Source organism: Stegodyphus dumicola, chromosome 2 (assembly GCF_044657685.1).
Source record: "Stegodyphus dumicola isolate Sdum_Otavi_A_Nest chromosome 2, ASM4465768v1".
Lineage (NCBI taxonomy): Eukaryota > Metazoa > Arthropoda > Arachnida > Araneae > Eresidae > Stegodyphus > Stegodyphus dumicola.
The window spans coordinates 181,870,423-181,894,721 of record NC_140769.1 but is presented as its reverse complement, the minus strand read 5'-3'; the positions used below and the strand labels follow the sequence as shown (position 1 = coordinate 181,894,721).

The window sequence follows — 24,299 nt, the reverse complement described above, 5'->3', positions numbered from 1 at the left end:
CAAGCAATAAAATTCATTCTGCCTTCCTAATTGTTTATCTTTTGGTAACAAGTTACTGTAATTCAAATAAAAAGACCATTCATAAAAACTTCGTCATATTTTAATATCAAAAGATCCTGTTATGAATAACTCCATTCTTTGCTATTGTTACGAAGTATATACATAGGTTGGTAATTTCAGTGCAATTATACATGAAACTGGTGTATTTTTTGTAATGCAACATAAAAAATTGAGAGAGAGAGAAGCTATGTCGGAAAAATAAGAATACAGGAGCAAGTCTGTTTAATATTGAGTAGCTGGGTAACTCGGTAATTTGGCGAGATATCGCCGAGCTAGCAACAGTTTTGGCGACTTATTTTTGTAGTCAAATTTGACGAGAAATGGCAAACAGTAGCCTAACTTGGCAATCATTTGGCGACATTTTGGTCCGAGTCCTATATCACCGTAATAAGGATTGTAATTGAATAAATGAGATTGATCACTGTATTAGTTGCAACCGTAATTCGACCCTCATATTGTCTTCCAGCAATTTCGAGAAGCATGCCCTCGCACTATATGGATTTATATTTAGTCTGATGCTGTTTTCTGAAAAATGCATGAATATGTTAGATACCGTAATAGATGATGTTACTTTAGTTAATATATAATTTTATCTGATATTATGTGTCCTTCGTTGCTGTGTCTCAAGGTAGAGGCAAACATATAGCCTTGTTTCCCATGATAAAAAAATATTTTAAAATTTTTTATATTTTAGTTTCCCGTCATAGCAAAAGTTAGCTTCTAAACTAGACTTAAACTGTTAAGTGACTGGATCCCCCCCCCCCAAAATTGATATATTTATATTTAATTTCTCCACCTCTTCACATCTATTCAACTTTACCAAACACACATGGAAGACACTATTTAATGTGAATGTCAACAGCTTCCTCCCCTTTTGACTTCCCTCATGGCCACAATCTCTTTTTTTTTTTTTTTTTTTTTTTTTTTAATTCTCTCACTTTTTTTTTTCTTTCTATAGACCCTTTTTTTAAAATTATTTATTTATGCAATTTTTTTTCTCTCAATTACCTTTTGGGCCATTTTTTTCAAATTTTATTTTGTCCCATCTTATCTTCCTGGCCTTTCGAACTCGTATAAAATATACGAAGTTCCTTTTTACTCTCCTCTGAAATACGAAATTGCGCCCCCCCCTCTCTACATACCTTTTCTTTCGCACCTAAGCTTGATTTTTCGCCCATAGGTGCAGAAAGACTTAGCGGGTGCAACACAAGACATCTGTCTACTTTGTCTGTCGGTCTAATCTCGAGAAGCGGAAAGTACTAGAAATATCTCGGCTGTCGGGTGGAAATTATATAAGGCCCGAGAGAGTATTTGCTCTCAGTTGATCTCAGTATACTTTTCATTTTTATTATATTTAAATAGACTAATACTTCCTAATGAAAAGCAAATTTTCCTTTTTGCTACTTCTTTTACACCTATAACTGCCCATTTATTGACACACACACACACGTATATATATATTAACAAGCAAGGTAGTTAGTACAATACTGTATGCCCAATTTGGTCTGGATAATTTTTTGCGCAATATGCTGCAAAATTAAGTATATTAGAAATTGTAGAAAGCTCGCCTAAATATATATATATATATATATATATATATATATTTAAATTACCCCTGTGATGATGAAATGCAATTAATTCAGCTTTAATACAGTGAAATAAAGCTTAGCTTGTAGAGGCAGCTATTTTTGGAAGCAGGCAAGAGGTGAAAAGTTAACAACGCTTTCGCCGGGTATTGAACCGCGGACCTCTGGAATACCGGCTCAGTGGAAAGACCACCACATCACGAAGGCATGCCAAGAAGGTGTGAGAAATACCTTATAAGCTTATGAATGAAATTTAATACGTTAAAGAAACGCTTATTTTAGGCACCGTCTAAGCTTTTGTAGGAAAGATATTAGATCTGAATGTTATCGTATTTGATTAAGAAAACAAAGAACTGGTACCTAAAACATATTTAATAAGCTTATACCGAGTATTAGCAACAAGGCTGAATAGTTTTTTTGTTTGTTGCTAGGTGTCTTTAAGTTACCAAGAATATGAATTTATTTATAAGATATCCAATTTATATGCCTTACTTGTTCATTAAATTTTATTTTTTACTTTTTTTTTAATTCAGCAGGAATAATAATAATAAATTAATAAATAAAAAAAAATAAAAAAACAGCAGTAGAAATAATTAAAACGTTATTACTATAATAACATATATTATTACTATAATAGAAAACGTAAGCCATCTCCCTTAAGGGAGATGTGCTAAAATTATGAATGTTCTCAAAACTCAATGATTTACGATGTAATTAAAGTAAGCTCGATCGCATAAGTTTAATAAGTCGTAAGTGGTATACTGGAGAATATCTGAACTGTTATATATTTACAGAGAATAAATTTCTGGAGTTCAGTACGTTTAGAACACGCTGATGAGTTTGTAACACTACGCATATTCTTTACCATCACTGTTAACTATTAACTTTACCTCAGTGTGTTGACAGAAGTAATTTTTTGTATACTTTGATAAGTCAGCATATTTTCATTTGACTTCTTGGCATGGCTGGCTCTTTAAAAATTTAATGAAAAGTCTTTGAATTATGACATTCCATGAATAATTAATGATTCATGAAATTAATTGATACATTTACATTTCAGAGAATTTTGATGTTTTTTTTTTCTTTCGTTTCAGAATTTAATCAGGAAAATTCAAATGCCTCCATTGAATGTAATAAATCTTAATGACAGTTTCCCGGGAGCATCGCATTACTCCACAGAGGTAAATTAACTTCGCTTATCCTTTTAAATAGAAGGAATCTGTTGTAATTCAAAAGAATAAAATAAAGAAGATAGCAATCCGTTTATATAATTTGATTCAAAAGGCTCATACATCAAAAGTTAAAAAAAAAAACGGTAGAAATTCCGAAATGATTATAATGGCAAATTGTCTTAAGATATGACTCTCTCCCCTCTATATTGTTACAGAAAAACCGTTTATTTGACGCAAGAGGGAGATGAGTTTTAGCTAAGTAAAACGAATTTTTTATGATTGAGCATTACTTCACAATGCATGAATTGGTTTCGATGGATGCCGTCTTTCTAACACTCTTTGTTGGCGATTGCAACGTTTTATTCCTGGCTTCTTCTATTTTATCTGAACTTAGAAGAGAGCAGTTACTTCATTTCTTATGGTGGTCGAATCCTTATCTCCATCTTGCATCTAAGCAAATGCTTTTAAAGTTAAAATCATAAACTGTAACTGTAATTTCAAGTAACATATTACTTAACAGATCAAGAGTGCCACACGTGAAACAATTTGCAATTAATACCTGTAGAATTTTATGTTAATTAACCAGTTATTAGAATTTAAATCTTAAATATAACTTCTTCTTTCCGTAGTCCTTCCCAAAATTGAAATAAGTTGTTGAGTATTTTAGTTGAGGGTTTGAATGTTTTAGAGTTACATCATTTTGCAACTTGCAATTATGTACTTTCGCCAGCCAAAATTTATTCCGGCTTCAGCCATCTTGAAAACCTATTTTAAAAGTGCTTCGTTAATTACTTTAGCTAGTATTTTTTTTTTTCTTTTTGCTTATTACGTGCTCTGCCCTTAGGCACTACACGGAAAGGGAGGGAAGCCCCGTGGAGGTCTTTTTAAGGGAAACTGGCTCGTATCCACGTTACACATGGGAAAAACCACGAAAACGCCCATGCAGCCAACCCGTTCGCCAGGGCTCGATCCCCGAACCGAACTACTAGTGTTCAGCGGCTTTTTCCACTCCGCCGCTGGTGGTCCTACTTTAGCTAATTGACTATTATTTTCTACGTAATCTAAGACTGCACAATTTGAATTTAAATTTTCAGTTTTATGATACTTTAAACACCCAAAAGTGCCGAAGTTACGTACATAGCACAAGTTCAATTAAAATGTTATTTTAACCTTTTTAAGAATAGGCCATCTTAATTCAGACTGCAGCGATAGCCTGTTTATCAGTCTTGTAGGGTATGAAGGCCATTGAATTAAACTTCTAGGTATAGCAGAATCCTACATTTCGATTTTGGAATTTTCACAATTTTTGAAAGTGTGATGTGCGCGACTCTTGGATCACCTTGTATAACTTTACATTCTTAGAAATTCACAATATTACTTCTTCTATGAAAGTTTTGGGGCAAATATTATCAAACGCCTGTCTGTATGTACGGATGTTACCGTGAAAGACCGAAATTAGAGAATGTTAACATTCACCAAATACGTTGGTGAAAGATCGAATATTGCACTACATTCTTGTATATTCGGACCCTCACCGGTGTATGTCGACAATCACAGATATGCTCTGGTATATGTCGAAAAGAGAGGTCATAAAGGGCCATAATAGTTTAAGTTGTTGCAATAAATAAGATTTGAATCACATAATTTAGTAAGTTTTTTATTACTGTTATTTTATTTTCTCATTTAAAACGTACTGTATAATTAAGTAAGTTTTTAACTTCTATTATTTTCCTTTCTCACTTTGAATGTATTGTGTGTTTTAGGTTCTCATGTTCTTAAGTTCTTATTTCAAGTCTCAAGTGCGTTTATTCGCGACTGAATTACGGAGAAGAAAATATAATATTGTTATATGTTCAACATTCACCATTAGTACATGGTGAATGTCGACATTGACCGGTGTAAGTCAGAAATAAGAGTATTTGGAAAATATTTCAGACATACACCAAGAGACTATGTGAATGTTGACATTCACCGGTGAAAGTCGACATTCTCCAGATTTCGGTCTTTCACCGTAACACGGACACAATAAAATAGTCCAAAACGGAATCAAATTCGTGACGTCTGCACGTACGTACGTATGATTCGAACTCCATGGATCGCTTTAATTAACCGATCCCACAATCTAGAATAATTCTAGGAAATACTAAATTTAAATAAAGTGCACCAAAAATATGTAGAATTTAGTTGACCGTACAAAGAAGTAATATGCGGGTGTTTACATTAGATATTTTACTTTGTTAGCCACTCAGTAATATTTCAGTTTCCTTTTTTCTGTTGTTCATTTTCAGCTGGTCGTTCTAGAAGTTGTAATAAAAGGATGAAATATAAAGAATTAAAGAAGAATTCCTACAAACAAGGTAGAATATAATTGTGACCGTAATATCAGCGTACATTTTTCCCGCTTACAATAATATGAGTTGTTGAGAATTTAACAACTATTGCTTCGAAGAATTAGCAATCAAATAAATAAAGAATTCGTTCAACTCGACTAGATATTTTTAATGATTACGTTACTTTAGTTGAGAAGTGTTACGATTCTAACTCTGATGGTATGTCAATCAAGATGTTAACTATACTAACATCACTTCATGCAAATAATGGCATGGCGTGCTGTACTTTCAGCCTGAGAGTTGAAACAATTTTTAGCTCTTTTTAAGTTTTTAAAACGCATATTAAAATAGTTATAAATCTAAATTAGAGCGAGACATTTAATTTAAACTTCAGTTAATTACTGTGCCTGACGTTTGGATTTGCTAGATAAACGAAGTGTGAAAAATAAAAAATCAAACTGATATGAAGTTACTTAAAGATGATGCGATCAATTACATGGATATGTTAGTGAGTCCATCAGTTGAGCGATGCTGAGTAATTAGTCTAAAAGATTTTAACTACCATAAATCACGCTGGTCGCGAAACATAAGAATAATCAAAATTAAGCATTTTATTATTATATAAAACCCTTATTTTAGTTTTGTTTACTCAGTGATCGAAATAAGTTAACTGTAAAAATGTACTTATTACAATCTAAATAACTTATGCCTCAAACTGGGGTCTTTCATCCAAGCATCGTGCGAATTTTACAGACATCGCACACGCTACATTAAAATAAAATAGAAATAAAATAAATCAGAAAGAAAAGTAACGTCGAGGAAAATAAAATAATAATAAAAAAATACAATTTTAATGGCATTCATCGCGCATCGGGCATTCTTCCAAAAACGACCTTTTTATGACCATTTCCATCTCGCCAAAACTCGCTATCTGAGAAAATAAAAGCGCGCCAAAACCGTCCGTCATAAAGTGGGGCGCTGGAAGCTCGTGCTTTTGATTTAACGGGGCAGCAGCCATCTCCTGCAAAGGCGGTTTTAATTTTTAATGGCCAGCCCTTGCTGGCGCTTTTAATGGAATCTCGGCCGCAGTGGCCCGCATTAACAAACACATAAAGACGCTTTTTAAAGAGCGGCGAATCGCCTCTTAAAGCCGGGCGGAGTTCTGTGCGGGGTCCACAATCGTAAATTGAGAGTGCTTGCTTTTGCCTGTTCTTGTCGGAGAACGTGGAATTTGTGATACTTATTAGGTTGCGGGAACTCAAGAGCTGTTTCTCAAGTGATTCGCTTGAGTACTGTGAACGTTTGTGAGAGCAAGGGGCAGAAGTTCGTGGATAGTGGTCAAATGGAATTTCTTTCTATTCCCTATGATCTATCTAATTTCTGCAGGTGATAAAAGCTTGACTTGCCGAAAGGTTTATTTACGGGTTTTTCTGGCATCTTTGATAAATTTTTAATGAATTAGTTTAGATAATCCAACTGTATTTACACTTATAGTTAAATTGAGGGAAATCCTAATGATTATTTTATCGACAAAAACAGCATTAGGCTTTATTACCCTAATTTGTTTTTCATACAAAAGTTAACAAATTTTTCAAAAGCCATTATAAATGCTCAATGTTTAGTCAAGAATCGTTATTCTTAATTCTTACAGAACTTCTAAAATTTTACATACTAGAGCTATGAGTGAAGTGAAACTAGAAACGTGTAGTGCAAAATCTGTCTTATAGTTTCTGTGTTGATGTTTGAAGAGATATATAACCTAATTATTCCGTATCAAAAGTACCCTATAATATAAAAAGCATTAAATTACTGCAGATCTTTTAAGGAAAGCGGCTTTAATCTACCAATTAGTAATAAACAGTTAAAAATTTTCCTTTTTTGAAAGCAGTTCACTCTATGAAGTATGCCTTTAACCAGTTTTGAAAGGTACGAACAGAATTCGTTTCCTATTCTGAAAGTTGGTTCCAATCAAGGAAACGAAACCTTTTGTTGTGTCTGAATTCTTATCCGTTTCTACAGCTGTACTTTCTATGTTCTTTGGAATTCAAGTCAGTAATATGGATAGAACAGTTCGAAGTTTCATCTCATTATTAGGAAATCTATTTTTCACTCATTCCAGAAAATACCAGAAAATTTATTCCAGAAAAGTTGTATGACAATGCTACATACTGTAAAACTGAATCTTAATGAAGTGTTATCCAGAGATAAATTTTAAAACTCCAGGGTTGGGACAAAATAATCGATGGTATGAATGCCATAAAAAACATCCCATGCCATATGAATTTTACTTCAAACTTAAGAAATCGTCTATTCCAGTGTGAAAAACTCAACTTCTCTTACAGCAGCTCTCATGCTCATGGAAACTTTCTGCAAGTTCGTATAATCCTGAAATTAAGTTAAAATGAGTGGTTTGCGTTAAGCATTTCTAAACTTACGCATTTAATTATCCTATAATAGCTGTAAAGAATGTTAATTGGGTCACTACAAAATACGTTTCCATCAGCAGCTGGGGAAACGGCACATAATAAAAGGGATTTTTAAATATCCTTCTCAAAGCCTATCTGTAAGAAATAAATTTTTATCTTAGTGTTCTTAATCTTACTAAGTAATAACTGTATGAAAATGTCTTTCATACAGTTATTACAGCTGATTCCCTGAAGGATATCGAGGGATAGTACAGCTGTGTTACCATATGGTAAAATCCTGGTGTCTTGGTTGATTAATTTTTGTCCTGTCTTGTTACATTCCGTTAAGTTTGCATTACTGAACACATTTTTGTTGTACTTTAACTGTCCATCTTATGCGACAGAACATACAGTGAGTTTTCTATACCTAGTTTAATTATAAGGTTTTATTTTTTAAATGTTTCTTAAATAATGTTTTATATCTCCCACTCCAAAACAGAAAGTTCCCATATCAATCGTAAAAGTTAATCATAATATGATCGAATATCTCATCATTATTTACTTACTTTTATATCACGCTACTCAGAGTATCCCTTCTAGACAAATCTTCTGTAGCGTCTGAACCCTTTTGAAAGTTATATATTTTATTACCCTGATTACTGAGAGGCGAAAACGTCAACCACAGCCCTACCGGATGGGCATAGTATTTCAAAATGGCTAACGCGGTAAAGAACATTTGAGAATTTGAAACATGAATGGGAATTATAAGCTTTACTGCCTCTCTTCGACCAGTTCATTGTCATTTTTTAAGACTCCTTCCCAACTGTCGAAAGATAATATCACTGGAAAGCGTAAACTTTTCCCGGAATATGAATCTTACTAACCAAAGTGTTTTAATACGTTTTCCCATTTATTATGTAGACAAAGACTGTCCTTCTCAGAAAATTGTCCTACAAAATGCATATTTTTTTAACATAAATAACATGCAAATAGAATACTGTTGGATTAAATCTTCAGTTTGATAAAGAGTATTTTACATATAAATCATTAAAAGTGAATTTATCACAAGGAGTATATATTATAGGTAGCAAAAGGGCGGCTGGTACTATTTTAATTGATGGCATAATTCTACTAATGGATATTTACAGATACTGTTTCATAATTCATGCGACCAAATTAAAGTAGTAGCATTTCTTCAAAAATGGGTAATATCTATTTTTCAAGTAAAACTCGAAAATTCTTAAAGTAAAAATCTAAATTTTCGAGCGAGTTTTATAATATAATTAAATAAACAACGGTTAAAAATCGGACAAAACGCAAAATAAAGGATTTTATTTAATCCGAAGCAACAATATTTTCACTTTATATTCTAATGCTTAAAATAAAGCATTTAAAATTCGGAAAAAGAAGTTTCTAATTGTTTCTTGCAAAATTATATCAAAAGATTGAAATAACATTGTTCTACTAAACTTAAACGACAGTATATACTGAAATCATATTAAAATGGAAAGCTTAGTCACAGTCGTGTTGTAGAAGACGCTTAGCTGAAAGAGAAATCGGTAAATGATTTAAGATGATTAGCCAATTGTGTGTGCACAAGCTAGAAAAAACGGGCGCTCGAAAAGCTTTAGCTAGTTTTTGTTTATGATAGCGGTGGCATCCATTAAAAATAAATAAAATATACTTTATATAAAATAATATACAAAATTAGGCTTGAAAAATAGATCTAATCCAAAGAAAAATTCTCTGAAATACCTAAAGCTAAAAAAATTAAATAAATGAAAATTGTATAAAAAGTATATTAGGAATAAAAAAAAACTGAAAATTTATGAAAGATATATAAAAGCGGTTTTAAAAGTGTAAACTGACCATTTATCATCAGGATATGATTTAGAATACCATCAGAAGGCTCAACTAAGACATTGCTTTGGTACTAAAAGCAAAAATTAATCTTTCATTCTGTCAAAATAAGATTTTACTTTATATAATTAGAGAAATTCGACTGTTTCGATCAGTCGAATGTATAAATATTTATCCTGACATATATCTTAAGGCCACTAGACTGGTTTAACGACAGAATTATCTATTATCCGAATAATGCTGTTGCTTTCGATTATTTCTTCGTAGAGCTATCTTAAAAAATTGAGAAGAACAAAGAGAAATTCTAAGATATCTTCAAAACTCAATAAAGATCCAAATCAAGGAGATAATACTCATATAAATAAGTGATCGAGACTTTGTTGACTTAACGACTGTAACTTTCAAAGTAATCATAGGAAAAATACATTTAAAAGTGTTTATTAAATAAAAATAACATGTCCTTCAATTTGGTTACGAGTCTAGCTTTATATTTTCAAATACAAGAATTGCGCTCAGTTACAGGATTTCTGATAGGTCAACCTTATTTTTAAAAGATAATCACCTTCAGAATTTTCGCTACATTCCGTCGAATGGAATAATAAGTTTGCCAGCACCAAATGGAGGAACTTTGAGAAAAATTTTGAGAATGCGTAAGACTTCCTTACAGTTTGCATTAATTGATGAATTTTTTCGGCATGTATCCTCATTGACCAAAGGAAAACAGAACAGGGAATGAAGTTTGGTATACACAATATGTTATATTAAAACGTTAACTATGTCGGCACTGAAGTATTTCACAGCACCTGCTCGAATTGAGTAAAACCATCTCGCGAAAATCCTGACGGCAGAGTAAAAGGTGTGTGAAGGTTAGGCTTTACAGTTCCAAAACCAACGGCAAGAAACGAAGCATTCTGGTCTGACACGTTTCTGTTCACAGCATCTTTTACAATTATTTTGTACTCTAAAAAGTAATACGTACCTTACTAAAGCATCTCAAACTATAATAGTGATAAATTTTGTTATGTCATCTTTACCTTAAAAACTGAAAATTACATACCATATTTAAAAATCAGATTTAAAAGTGAGATAATTTATCTTCTAGCCCTTAATTTTTTGCTAAAGCGAAACATATTTATATAGTTTTGTTTCAATACTTCAATATATGATATTTATGTCGCTTAATTATTCTTCTCATAAGATAATTTCAACTTATCAAACTGAACTCTGTGTGATTGATTTACATGATCTTACCTTTTCTTGAAAGACACTTTTAAAATAGAGGGATTTTTTATAAATGAGGTGATCTCATTTTCTGACGAATACGATATTTTAATTCTCCTCCAAATAAAAAGTTGGAAAAAGGCAGGAAAATTTTGAAGAAATATCAATAATGTAAAGGTAACAACGGTTTTTGGAATTTAACCTCGTCTTCCTTTATTACTTCTTAAAATGACACTCTAATTTCAAATTATTATAAAAAGATTCGTTTTTTTAGGTCGAGATGGATGAGAAGCGGACAGACATCCACTGCACGAAAAGTCAAAACGAACAAGCTGCTGAAGTGGGCAGGAAGTTGCTACAACTGGCCAAAGATATGGAAGAGAACTGGAGCAAAGAGAAAAAAGTAATGTTTTCTGAACAATAAAATAATTTAAATTAAATTTTACATTTGGTTACTAAAACATGGGGGAAAAGAAATTCTGCCATCTTAGTGTTGTTTAATGGATCTAACATTCGTGCATTATGCAAAAGAAAAGGAAAATGCTCCAGTCTTTTATGAATTTATGTTTTTGATGTCATTTATTATCACCTTTTGTGAATTACTTGTCACTGAGGTATCCGATTACTTTCCACTCATCTGTATCTTCTGAACCTGTATGTACCATGCAGAAATAATGCATATAAATACCCCCTGAATTTCAAATTAAGTATATTCATAATTTTTTCAAAGTCGTGGGAGACTCTAGAAACTTATTACTCTAGCTTTGTTCATTATGACAGTCAGAAGTAGATGGGGTTATCAGGAATTCGGGAAATTACCCGAGACGTCGGTGGCCATAGCATTGCCTCATTACCTGATATGGGCGCTTTAAAAATAAATGAAACATTCATCATAATCATAAGATTTAGGCAGGGAAAAACAATAAACTCATTTCAAGAAAAATATTTAATGACATCCGTCTCCAAGATAAACTAACGGCAAACGTACTAAATCCATCGTTGTTAGCTCATATATATTCAAAACTGTTGGATCTAATTATTTACAGCACAGAAACACAGCAGGAAATTGTTCATGTCTTAACAACTGGAAGATTTCATAACGTGGCCTTGTCATAAAGATGCCGTCAGCTTTATGCAAGTGGTAGGATAAAAACCTTCAAATGGGCGTCTCGACATCTTGATTGCCATTGAATTCTCTGTGACATAAGCTGAACTTCATAAGGGTGCCGTGTACCTTTGTGTTGTTAGATCGGGGCATCTTCGTGTTTTGGCGAACAATGACCAGTTTGCAAAAAAGTACTGGTATCTCTCTAAAAATAACCATTCCGGTCAGACCAGCCCATTCGCCTCTGATGTTAGAAGAAGAATTTTGGTTTCTATGTACTACTCCAACATCTTTTATAATGGAATTTATTAACAAACTACTAGCACGGTTTTTTAAATAAAACTGTGATGTCACTTTTCGTTGCAGTAACAGAGTTAAGTGCTACACATTTTATTAATTTGTGAGGATTTATATATTTATTTTTAGCTAATAGTTAATTTTAATTTCAAGTGCTTTTCTGTCACTTTCTTTTCACCCACACTTACATGCCAGAATGTAAATGAGATAGCGAGCGTTTATTCTGACTGAGGAAGAAAGAAGTGCTATTTAAGCGAAGGTTTTGCAAGTTAATTTTAAAATATGTTCTGCTTATTTCAGGCCACGTTGTATCAAGATTTATTAGAAATTTATTCTGTGGTGTTGAGTGCTTCTAGCTATTAAGCTTGTTTCGCCGGTTTTTCTACAAACCAGAGCCTTTCCTGCGCGTTACTTTATTCTGTGAGTCGTTAGATTAATTTATTACATTTGATTAATGAAACATTACGTATTTAAGGCAAGCCACAAGTCTTGGCTTGTCTAAGCCCAAGTTTTGTCATTGTTACTTCTTTGTATTCAAATAAAAGGGTCTTATACACCCTTCTTCTGACTTTTGTTTTGTTTCACAAGAGGAGAAGAAAATGCTTCTAGAGTCTTTTTAAAGTCGATATGACATGCTTCCAAAAAATAAAAGACTTTACAAATTTGCAATTTTTTTCCTTCATAAAAAAAATCCATGAACAGACATCATGGATCTTTATTAACACTTTAGATTATTAATAGTTTTTTTCTTTTTTCTACCATTTTCTTTGTTGAAAATTCCATAACTAACATAACTAAGCAGGTATCTGATTATACACAACTTTCGAAATGCATTCTTTTTTGGAAATAATGCATAGGGGAAGGTTTTCCTATTTCACGGGGGGGGGGGAGGTTTCTCTTGTAATTGCACAACGAAAAACGTGTAATCAAAGAGTTCCGTTCCACAGAGGCTGAAACCTACTGTTAACTAAAAAAGGTTATTTCTACAAGGAGTGAAATTTGGATAGACATTTCTAATGCCCAATGTTTTTCTAACTGGGACACCAACTTTCCACATATTCTCCAATGTATAGCTTTTAAGTATTATTCCAGAACAGAGCAATACTGATTTGTCCGATAAGGGAGACTTGCACATAAATTGCTGACACCTTCTCATTGTGCATAAAGTAACAAATTGAATATATCGAAAATGTTTTTCTCTTTGTATAAACACTAACTTGAAGATATGACACAAAAGTGCTTTTACAAAGAACCATTTAAAAGGATAGAAGAATAATGTATTAGGAAAACGAAACTTGATTTTTATTCAGGCACAAAGTGGCATGCCTAAAACTTCTGTATACTTTCTCTAAATTAATCTAATTATTTATCATTAATACTTTTTTCCTTTAATAAGTTATTTCTCCCGCCTTCTTAGCGAGCCTTCGTGTTGTAGTGATCTGCACTCTCAACGCGTAATTGAGAGGTCCGCGGTTCGATTCTCGGCGAAGGCGTTGCATATTTTTCATTTTACTTGCTTCCAAAAAATACACAATGTCTCTACACTTTCTTTAAATAATACTTTAATGATAGGCAAAAGATCTTCAATAGCTAATTTGTGTTGTTGAAATGCGATTTCTTCGGTTTAATGAAAAAATGGAAGTGACGTTACAAAGTTTATGCTTTAATATTTCTGTAAGGGAGTTGCAGTAGAAAAAAATACGCATGGCTTTAATATTTAAGCGACGCCAGACATTCTATCCCGAATTTTACAACACTAATTATGAAGCACTTTAGATATCTATCGTAATTAATAAAAAACTTCTTCTGATCAGATACTATAAAATAATTCAATGAAGATGCCTTCTGTTCAGAGTCAATTATTATGTCCAAATGTGCTGCAGTGTTTGACAAATAACACATATTTCGATATGAATGCAGTAGCTTGTTGAAAAATAACTGCGCAAATTTGATATTGGATCCGAGACTATATATTCCCTTTCTCAAGTCACAGAAAACACCTGAGAATATATTTGCAATTATAAAACAGATGAACCACAGAGTTGAGTTTAGAGCTCCATGCAAGATGCTTGTTAAAATACTTTTCAAAAGTACTAAAATTTCTAAATTAATTTATAATTCTAAAATATTTTTACACTAAATTACTTAATCAAGTGAAAACATTTATTGAAATAAAATATTTATATCTATTGGGTTGGCAAGAAAGTAATTTCAGTTTGCACAAATAGATAGCGTTATGTTCGTTTTGATATTCTTTTGTCAATCTTATAATTTTTTGCTTATAAGATATACCAGCTGGCACGTTTAGGTTACTATAGAAAGAAATTCTCTGTATATTAGTTAACGGTCAGTTTTAACATGCCGTCCAAAAATAAAAATTTTCTACATATTTTGCTTTTTTATTTTCTGAAAGGCAAGAAAGCGGTTGAGACTCACCAAGAGAAATGTGAAGTTTGTGCTCTCCATTGCTTAACAGAATGTATGTGCCATAATTAGTTAAAAAAGTTTCGTTCTGGAGATTTTTCGCTTGAAGATGATCAGCGTTCTGGTCGATCTTCTGAAGTTGATGATGACAAAATTAAAGCCATAATCGAATTGACATATAACTGTGCGAAAGATTGCAAAACGATTAATGTATCACACACAGTAATTTAAAATCACATGAGCTATCTTGGTCTCGTTAGCTCTATTTCGCATGAATTGAAAGAAATTCTCTTAACACAACGAGTCAATTTTTGAGATACGCATTTCAAACGCAATGCAGTCGCCCTCTTTTTGAAATGATTTATCTCGGTGATGAAAAAGTAACATATGCGATAACATTAATTGAACAAGATCATAGTCCATGCATGATGAATCAGCACAAATCATATCGAAAGCTAAATTGCATTAGAAAAACATCACGCTGTCAATTTGGTAGGATTACAAAGGTGTTGTGTATTTTGAGCTGCTTCCGAGCAACCAAACGTTCAACTCAGATGTTTACTGTCAACACTTTATAAAACCGGAGGAAGCGATAAAAGAGAAAAAGCCAAAATTCGCAAATCGCAAAGGAATCGTGTTCCACCACGACAATGCAAAGCCTCACACATTTTTACCAAACATGTACTAACTTATTGGAGATTGGTTGGGGAGTGATGTCGCAACCCCCATATAGTCCCGACCTTGCACCATCGAATCATCATTTAGTCCAAAGTTTACAAAACTTCTTAAAAACTAAATTTTCAATAATAATAATGACCTCAAAACATACTTGGTTCAGGATTTTGCTGATAAAGACCAGAATTTCTACGAGCGGCGTAATCATGAAGATACCAGAATGGTGCCAAAAAGTCATTGAATAGAATGGAAGATATTTCACTCATTAAAGTTAATTTTTATGTAAAAAAATTGAGTTATATTTCACACTAAAAAATAAAAATTACTTTCTTGCCAACCTAAAAATTCCGAATACTGCAAATTACTCTATAATTTTATGGTAAATTAACTAAACTATTATCTTCTCTTTATAAGCTGCTGATCTTTAAAAACCATGTAGGGATTCCGAAGTGTAAGACTCTGTTCTAAAGTGGTCTACTAGAGGCAGTGCGGTAATGTCGTTTAACATTGGTAGTTCAATTTGCGTTCGATTCCATGCAAATAGGCTGGCTGCATGGGTGTTTTCAGGGTTTTACCTAAGTGTTGTAGGATTCCCCACTGTGTAATTCTAATTTACTGTTGGAAGTGAAGAATCTTAAGAACTGATAAGCGAATAATCGCTTGAGTTCGTGTGACAGGAAACAGTAAGATAGAAGGGTAAAATAACCCTTTATTATTTCAATTAAAGTTTAACAAAACTCCGTCTTGGAGTTGTACAATAAGTCCGAAACTTGAGCTTGAACTTAACAAACTAAACTAATCTTAACTAAAGAGATATAGCCGAAGCTATCAAGCTTCTAACAGAGTTGGCCCCTTAACGCTAATTGACTGCGAAGTTATCAAGGGCCTAAAGTAAGGCCAAGCGTAATAATAGCTTACGAGAGAGTAGCCTAAAAAGGCGGACGCGTGCAGCCAGAATATCTGGTATCTCTCTCACTAAGCCTGTAAAACTTCGCGGTTATATACCGCTCTTCCTCATTACCATTCAGACGTGATTCTAAAACTACGTTCTGGCCGGAAGTGGTAAGTTGAAGTGAGAATCGATAGGAAAGGATGTTTAACTCAAAATTTAACTATTAATAAAATTAACATAATCCTTACAGTGTATTGTGGATACAAGCCAGTTTTTCTTAAAATATCTTTCACGAAAGCATCCCTTACCTTAGGCACATAGCCCTCGCGCTCTTTGCCGTAATAAAATAAAAGAAACCAAACCAAATCAGTTCGAAGGAAACTTTAAGCAGGTATTATATAAGCATTTTCCCTTCGTGAACTAGAAAATTTCAACAGAGGTAATATTTCTGAGCAGAAACTAAACGATGTTCAAGAAACAAACTTTTCAAAACGTTTTTCAGAAAAAATCACTGAGTGAGAGAATTATAGCTGAAAGTTTTCAATTCTCGGTTTCGAAAGTAAATATATAGCCCACATGACTTAACTTCCATGCTATAGATCATTACCATTCTTAACGTTAAGGAATATATCATAATAATAATGATATGGTAAAAGATGCGAAAAATACTAGAGTTGCCAAAGAAGAGCGAAAATTGTACATCTGATGTGACTGACTCGGATGGCTATAAAAATCTAAGACTTATTTGCAAGTCATAACAACGGAGTTTAACAGAGTTTATGCCTTTATTTTCCCGCTAATGATAAATAGACGGTTGCAGAAGACCCTTCTTATATCCTGAAAACGTATTTAATCTATGAGCATTTACACAGGAATTTTAAGATTGACAAACCTTTTTCGATAGTCTAAAAACTGCATACTCGTCTGAATATGAGGGTCTCGGGTTCTGAACCATGTATGTAATCATAAATATAAGGCGGTAAGAGAATATCAGTAACAGTAACAAAATGTACTTGAGGTAATGTACGTGATATTTCAGTACCAAAATGCAATCTCAATGAATACAAGGGTCTACTTGCATGATAATAGCTAGATCACAGTAGCCAGTACCTTCGTCATATATTGAATATTATTAGCTCGAAATTTATGTGATATCTTATCCTACGCTAATCTCGTATCCTCTAGTGAGTCCAGTGAAAGGATTTTAAGTAAAAAGTTTAGATATTTTAGTAGAAGCACAAATATCAAATAAATCTTCAGTGTGATGAAACATCTCAAGTTTACCGTAAAAACTTGTTAATGACCAACTCAGTTCGGCCCTCGCTTTTAACGACGAGGTTCATCAGGAAAAGCTAATTAATGATATCTCCAATTTAGATCCCTTCTGGGACTGGGTTTCCGGTATCCTCTTCCAAATTGCTTTTGGTCTGTGATCAGTTTAGTATCCGTTAGGGATTGCTTCCTGTTGCTAAGATGCTTCTTAAGAGAATTTGATTTTACTGCTTTTGTTATTATCTCTTCAGATTTGATGGTTTTATGGTAATCAGATAGTTGGAGAAGCGTTTTATCTTCTAATGGAGGAAGATGAAGTTTTAGTTAATGAGTACTAACGTATGTATATTCATTCTAGAACGAGCTTCTGTTTATCATTATTTCTTCTCGATGGCTATTCGAATCACCGCTTTTAAGTGTCTGACATTAATAATGTTCATAAGGTTGGAATTGCAACGCAAAACTGTGAGATACGTATAAAATTATATAACCATAAATGCGGTCAAGCATATAGTTTAAGTATTAGACATCTGGAAGGACATAAATATTTGATTATACACAGGTAGGCAAAAATTACAGAGTAATACAACGGTTCCCCAGTATCTGCGATTTATGGTGTAATTAAAGATACTATTTGACTCCGAAATGCAAGTAAGGCGGTAACATGCCGTATTATAATAAATAAGCACGCCAGTCTGTCTATAGAGAAACCAACCTGAACAAAACCATGTAAAAATAGTAAAATAACTTAAAAGTTTGTCATGTATACGGAGACTGTAGGTCATACAATGAGGAGAAATGGAGTTTTAAAACTGAATTCATAATTTTATAAAGCAAATTAGAAATGTGAATGTGAAATTTGAGGCTGACGAATAAGCATATATTTTTGTTCTCGTAAGAAAAATGCAAACCATCTCGTTAAAAATGTTACTATCATTAAAACAGAATTGAGCAAAATGTTCTTTTATTTTGTTATTTTGCTATATATATGCTTTTGTACAAAGTTATAAACCTAGTTATGTTTTACAATGACGCATATGATTGTCTGATTTTAATTGTTCATTTTATTTTGCAGGAAAAGACGGCGACAGTTGTTCGGTGTTGGAGCAAGTGGCAAAACACTCAATCAAACATAAAATAGTGATACTACTAGGCATTCTTTGACCTGAAAGGACATTTGTTTTAAAGATGAATTTAAGGACATCTCAGTTAAATGCGAGAGCATATTTTTACATATGCAGAAAAATACATCATCCTGAAAAGAAACAAGCTGTTTTTGAAAATATTTATAATGAATTGAATTATTACAGATATTTTACCACTTATGTGATAACAGACTTTGAAAAATTGAGCAAAGTGTTAGTAAAAACCGCTGCCACTGCTGTAGAGAAGTGAAAAATTAAATCTTATATTGTTAATTCGACCTACTCTACAAAGCTGAAGATAATACACACGTTAAGATTTCCACACCGTTTTGTGTGAAAACATACTTGATTTTCGTGTCTGGGAAATGGAAGAACAGTAAAATTGAAAGTGTTCAAGAATAATGAACATTGTAAATTAAGCTTATTTTAATATAATTACTTATATTATTGTTTTTGTAGAACACAACAAATTGGAAATTATTTTATTCTTTTGATGTGATATTTGACATGACTTAAGAACTCATATTGAATTCTATAGTACCAAATATACATTCTTAATAATCTGTTAGTTGTCTTATCTGTACAGTTATAAACCTTGTAATTTAATTGATTAGTAATGAATTTGTAACATTCGCATATAATATCGGTCACTTTCAGTAATTAGTAACATCTTCACAAGTGAATGTTTTGAATGTATACAGAATGCGGAAAGAAATAACAGGATTCAATGCTTTGTTCGCTATTTTTTTTCCATACACTTAATAAAAAATAAATGTTGACGGACTTAAATGATAACAAATGTTATTAAACAATTCAAAATATATGTCGAAGAGAATGCAATTTTAATTGCATTTTTTGTATATTTTGAACAAAAATTAAATATTTAAAAGCAAAGCTCCATAAAATTAAAAGTCTAGAATTTTCTTAGATATGTTACCGTGAAAGACCGAAATTGGAGAATGTCGACTTTCACCGGAGAATATCAACATTCACCAAATACGTCGGTGAAAGACCGAATATTTTACTACATTTTTGTATATTCGGACCCTCACCGGTATGTCGACAATCACAGATATGCTCTGGTGAAAATCGAAAAGAGAGGTCATAAAGTGCCATAATAGTTTAAGTTGTTGCAATAAATAAGATTTGAATCACATAATTTAGTAAATTTTTTATTACTGTTATTTTATTTTCTCATTTAGAACGTACTGTATAATTAAGTAAGTTTTTAACTTCTATTATTTTCCTTTCTCATTTTGAATGTATTGTGTGTTTTAGATTCTCATCTTAAGTTCTTATTTCAAGTCTCAAGTGCGTTTATTCGCGACTGAATTACGGAGAAGAAAATATAATATTGTTATATGTTCAACCATTAGTACATGGTGAATGTCGACATTGACCGGTGTAAGTCAGAAATAAGACTATTTGGAAAATATTTCGGACATACACCAAGAGACTATGTGAATGTTGACATTCACCTCTGAAAGTCGACATTCTCCAGATTTCGGTGTTTCACCGTAACAGATACATATAAAAGTTCTTACATAAAAGTTCTTAAAGTTCTTATATTTCAGATACATCGCAGCTTCAGTAGTTTACTATTATTCATCAATTCACAGGTAATATTTTACATCATTTTCTAAAAATCTACCATTTTACTCCTGATTAAAAATTTTATACGTCAACCAAGGTTTAAAATACATTGAAAAAAAAAGTAACTATTTCCCACCTACTTCCAATCACATTTTAAAATTTTCCTATATCTACCGCTAGCAATTACGCTTCTAATAAAACCATCAAAACTTTAATATAAAAAGACACAAAAGAAAAATATACATATTATCTCCGTACTTAAAGTCATTTAATATTAAGTACTTTTCTTGGAGCATAACGGGATAGTGGTTAATGACTTTGACTACTGTACAGAAGGGCCCAGATTCCGAGCTCGGAAAAGGCATGAATATTGTGTCTTTGTGGCATGAGGACATTACAGATATATGGCGAGACGAAGGTACTCTCTTGTGGTTTGATGGCAGGGGAGAGGGATTCGAGGGTCTCCCCCTGTGTACTCTCCCTCAACATTTTGGGGGAGCTGGGCAAAATCGTACCGTCACCTATATAGTGCTTAATGTTCTTCCAACCGAAATATGCAATTTTGTATAAAATAAATTTGTAATTAATAAAATTCGTGGGCTTGTTCTGATTAGGTCAGGCAAGAGAGGTTACTTACAATGATAGGGACAGTACTTTCTTTAAACCATTATTATTAATAGATAAAAGGTAACGAAGTAAAATTCTTAGAGTGTTAAAAAATTATCTCGAATATTTTTTTAGATTGTAGTAAAAGGTCTAGTAATAACCTTTTCACCTTTTCTACAATACAGAATGAATTAAATTTATATTACTTATTTATATTTCGGTATCTTACAAGCAAATTCATAATAAATTCAATGAATAATTTTATTTTATGAATTCATTTAAAAAATTGAAAGTAAGAACTAAAAAAGTTTCTATTTTATTGATAATAGAAAAAATTGCTACACAGTAATAATACTTCTAGTAATCAAAACAGTTTGCAAGACAAGCATTGTCTGGTTTGGATTATCGATTTAATAAAACAGTTTCTATTTATCGATATTTAAAAAAACAGTGGCTTCACAGTAATAAAATACTTCTAGTAATCAAAACAACTTGCAAGACAAGCATTTCATTTTCTGCGTTAATTTTTCTAATGGAAATTTAAATTAATTATTTCTTTATTTTTGTATGAAATAATAGCAAACAATAGCTTGAAACCAGTATAATGATGAAAATTCCAATAATTTTATCTGAAATCGTTAGTGAATGTTTATATTCAAAATAAAATACATCATTTTTATTAAGTAATCTGCTGAAAATGAAACCTGTCTGTAGTTTCTTTTATGAACCACAATGACTGTAGTCTCAAATATCTTCCATGTATTAATTTAAATCATTTTCTTAGATATACTTATGTGATATTAAGTTTAAGTCCTTACCTTGAAAGAGCCATGCAATGTAGATTTTACGGATGGCCTCACATCAATTTCTTTATATGTAATTGTTTCATGAAAAGTAAAATTAGAAAAACATGATAGATGAAGACCTATAATAATATTTAAAAAAAAAGAAAAATAGAATTCGGATATGTTTAAATGTTCTTCTCTAAAAGTAAACGTCAGCCGAAGAAGACAGAAAACTTATGCCAGTCAATTTTATATTTGCATTATTTAAAAATATCCAAAGAATTTAATTTTAACGACCACAAAAATGAAATAACGTCTAGTATTTTTCCGAAAATTATAGTTATCTTAATTTTGTAAACCGGCATGCTGCATTACACATCCCTATCAAGTGTTTCACTACTTTTATAGTCTATAACTCATCTCATTTGAAACAAAATATAGAATTTGATAAAACAAGGTATTCCTTTCATTATCAAAGGGGGGGCGGAATGCTTCAGCTTTAGTACCTTTTCTCAAACTTATTCTATCTAATGAAAGTTTATCATTTTTAATAAAATTTTACAAGCTTCTATAATTAAGATTGAATTTTATAGCTTGTTAAAGTAAAATGTTTGGACTGTTTCAAATTAATCACAGGTGAGCTCTTTTTCATGCTTCACAATCTATTTAAGTTTCAAAAAAATTATAAGCATTCATTTAAATTCACAATTTTTGCATACGCACTCTAAAGTCTAGATAAAATAATTATGTTATATAAATACTAGAGATAAAATAATCATGAAAATGCTTTAACAAAAGGTCCGCATTATAGTGTACGAAAATAAATACTTTTACTTCATAACCTGTAATTGTAAAATTCTCTTTAAATTGTTATTTTTGTAACATGACTGATTATTTTCTAATAACAGTTTTAGCGAAAATGTTTTGGTACTAAAGAATTTAATAGAAGGTCAATTATATACTACTAATTTTAAGAAATAATTTGAAGATTATTTGATTTCTAAGAAGAATTCTTAATCAATGTTTTAGTTTTTTAACATCAGATGTACATAGTTATACATTAAGTCATGAGATTACACTTTGACTATATTGCATTAACCATAATAATAATTCCAAAGTTGGCAACAGGTCTCCATCTGCCTCACAAAAGATATTATTTAAAGAAATCACTCCATTCACTTATTTCTAGAGGGAAGGAATGTGTATTTAAAGAGGGGCAAAGGACCTCTAAATCGAATTCTGGAATCACTTTTCAGCAAATTTAGTGACTTCACCGCTGATGATCTAAAATGCCTTTTGGAGGAGTTATTTAAAGTTTTGAAAAATATTTATCGAATTGGTAAAATGCTGACTTTATCAGCCAATAAATGTTTTATCAATTAGAAGATAATCTTCGTTTGTGTTTGCTTGGAACAAATGTTTTGTACCATAAACTTCTTTCTTATACTCTTCAACTTTGAAATTACTTTACATACTCTTCTTTATATGATATACCAAGTGAACTCTGAAGCTCAAATTTGTATATTTTATCTTTGATTTTTTACCCATCTGACGCACAATGAACTATAAAAATAATTCGAGGAGATACAGAAGAAAAGGTGTAAATGCTGTATGCTGTATATATATTATCATGGCTTTAAATACTTTATGCCTTGTGTCATTTTTACTTCTTTTCTTACACAAAATGTTTTAACATGTATTGTATTTTTCTAGTCAGCTACTGAAAATACTTATTTCAGCATGTTGTTTTACCTGTCGATTGTAAATAGCTGCATTTTCATAAATATTTATTAAAAATGATTTTAAATATATTCTTGCATGTATGTCCTTCATATTTCGAGTTTATAGGAAAAATAAATGTTTTTAAAAATAATGTAATAGATTATTTTTACTTACAATCTTTGGTTGAAATTTTCTAAGGAAACGACCATTTATATTTGCACATCCATTACGTGCACATTTTCATTCATTATTCCATTTCCATTTATTACATTACATTACGCAGTTTTAATACATCTGGAATTAGAAAGTGCATTCTCACTTAGAGAATATTAGGGACACTCGATTACTAAAGATATTTGATAACTTAGAAAAATATGTTAGAGAATAAATGAATACAAGTTTGACAACCTAGTACAATTTAATGATAATTTGCTTTTGAAAAACATGGCAACACCTAACAGTCTTTTGCCGTTCTGCTTTAGCATGAGAAATTATTTATTTTATTAGCAATGGCAAGTTCAGTTTTCTGAAATGTAAATATACCGACTGCAAATTTTTCTGTTATTTTGCAAATTTAAGAAGTTTAATTGCTGAGAACTGTTTTTAAATATAAATCTTTGCTGTTATGATAAAATTCTTATAGTAAATTAGCATTGTTTATTAACAATCCAATACGGAATTTTGTTTAAAACACACAGATGGACAATTTGATCTCACCCTCTGGAATTATGTACTGGGTAAAAAAGTAATTTTGTCTTATTATATGCATTGCGATAAATTTTACATGAAATGGATGTTATGTAATTCAGATTTAATTCATGTAATGGATGTGAAACATAACGACATGATGTAATTTTTATTCAAATGAACAAAAATCGACGGTAATGGTGTTTTATAACTGTAAAAGTTTCAATAAAAAGGAGTAATATTTATTTTGTGGATGAAATAAATATATATTAATTGCTATTCCAAATACTTTTATTTTAATCCCACTCGTTATTATTATTATTGCGGTTGTATGATTATAATTGTTTTTATTAGAAAATAAAGCAACCTTATTAATTATTTTCTATAATTTTATTTTGAAGTTTATTGTTAAAGCCACGCTAAAAGCTTTATGTAGATTTCCGAAGTTAAGTTTTCAGCAAG

The 24,299-nt window shown here is 31.7% G+C and overlaps 1 protein-coding gene across 1 annotated transcript in view; it reads left to right on the top strand.

Annotated features, from left to right (window-relative positions):
* LOC118196420 (uncharacterized) overlaps positions 1 to 23,287 on the top strand; it is a 53,720-nt gene extending 30,433 nt beyond the window's left edge. The window contains exons 2-4 of the mRNA XM_035367875.2: positions 2,741 to 2,827; positions 10,909 to 11,037; positions 18,375 to 23,287. Coding sequence (XP_035223766.1) covers positions 2,741 to 2,827; positions 10,909 to 11,037; positions 18,375 to 18,440 — 282 coding nt within the window. The 3' untranslated portion in view covers positions 18,441 to 23,287. The remainder of the gene's footprint in view (positions 1 to 2,740; positions 2,828 to 10,908; positions 11,038 to 18,374) is intronic.
* The last annotated feature ends 1,012 nt before the right edge of the window (positions 23,288 to 24,299 follow it).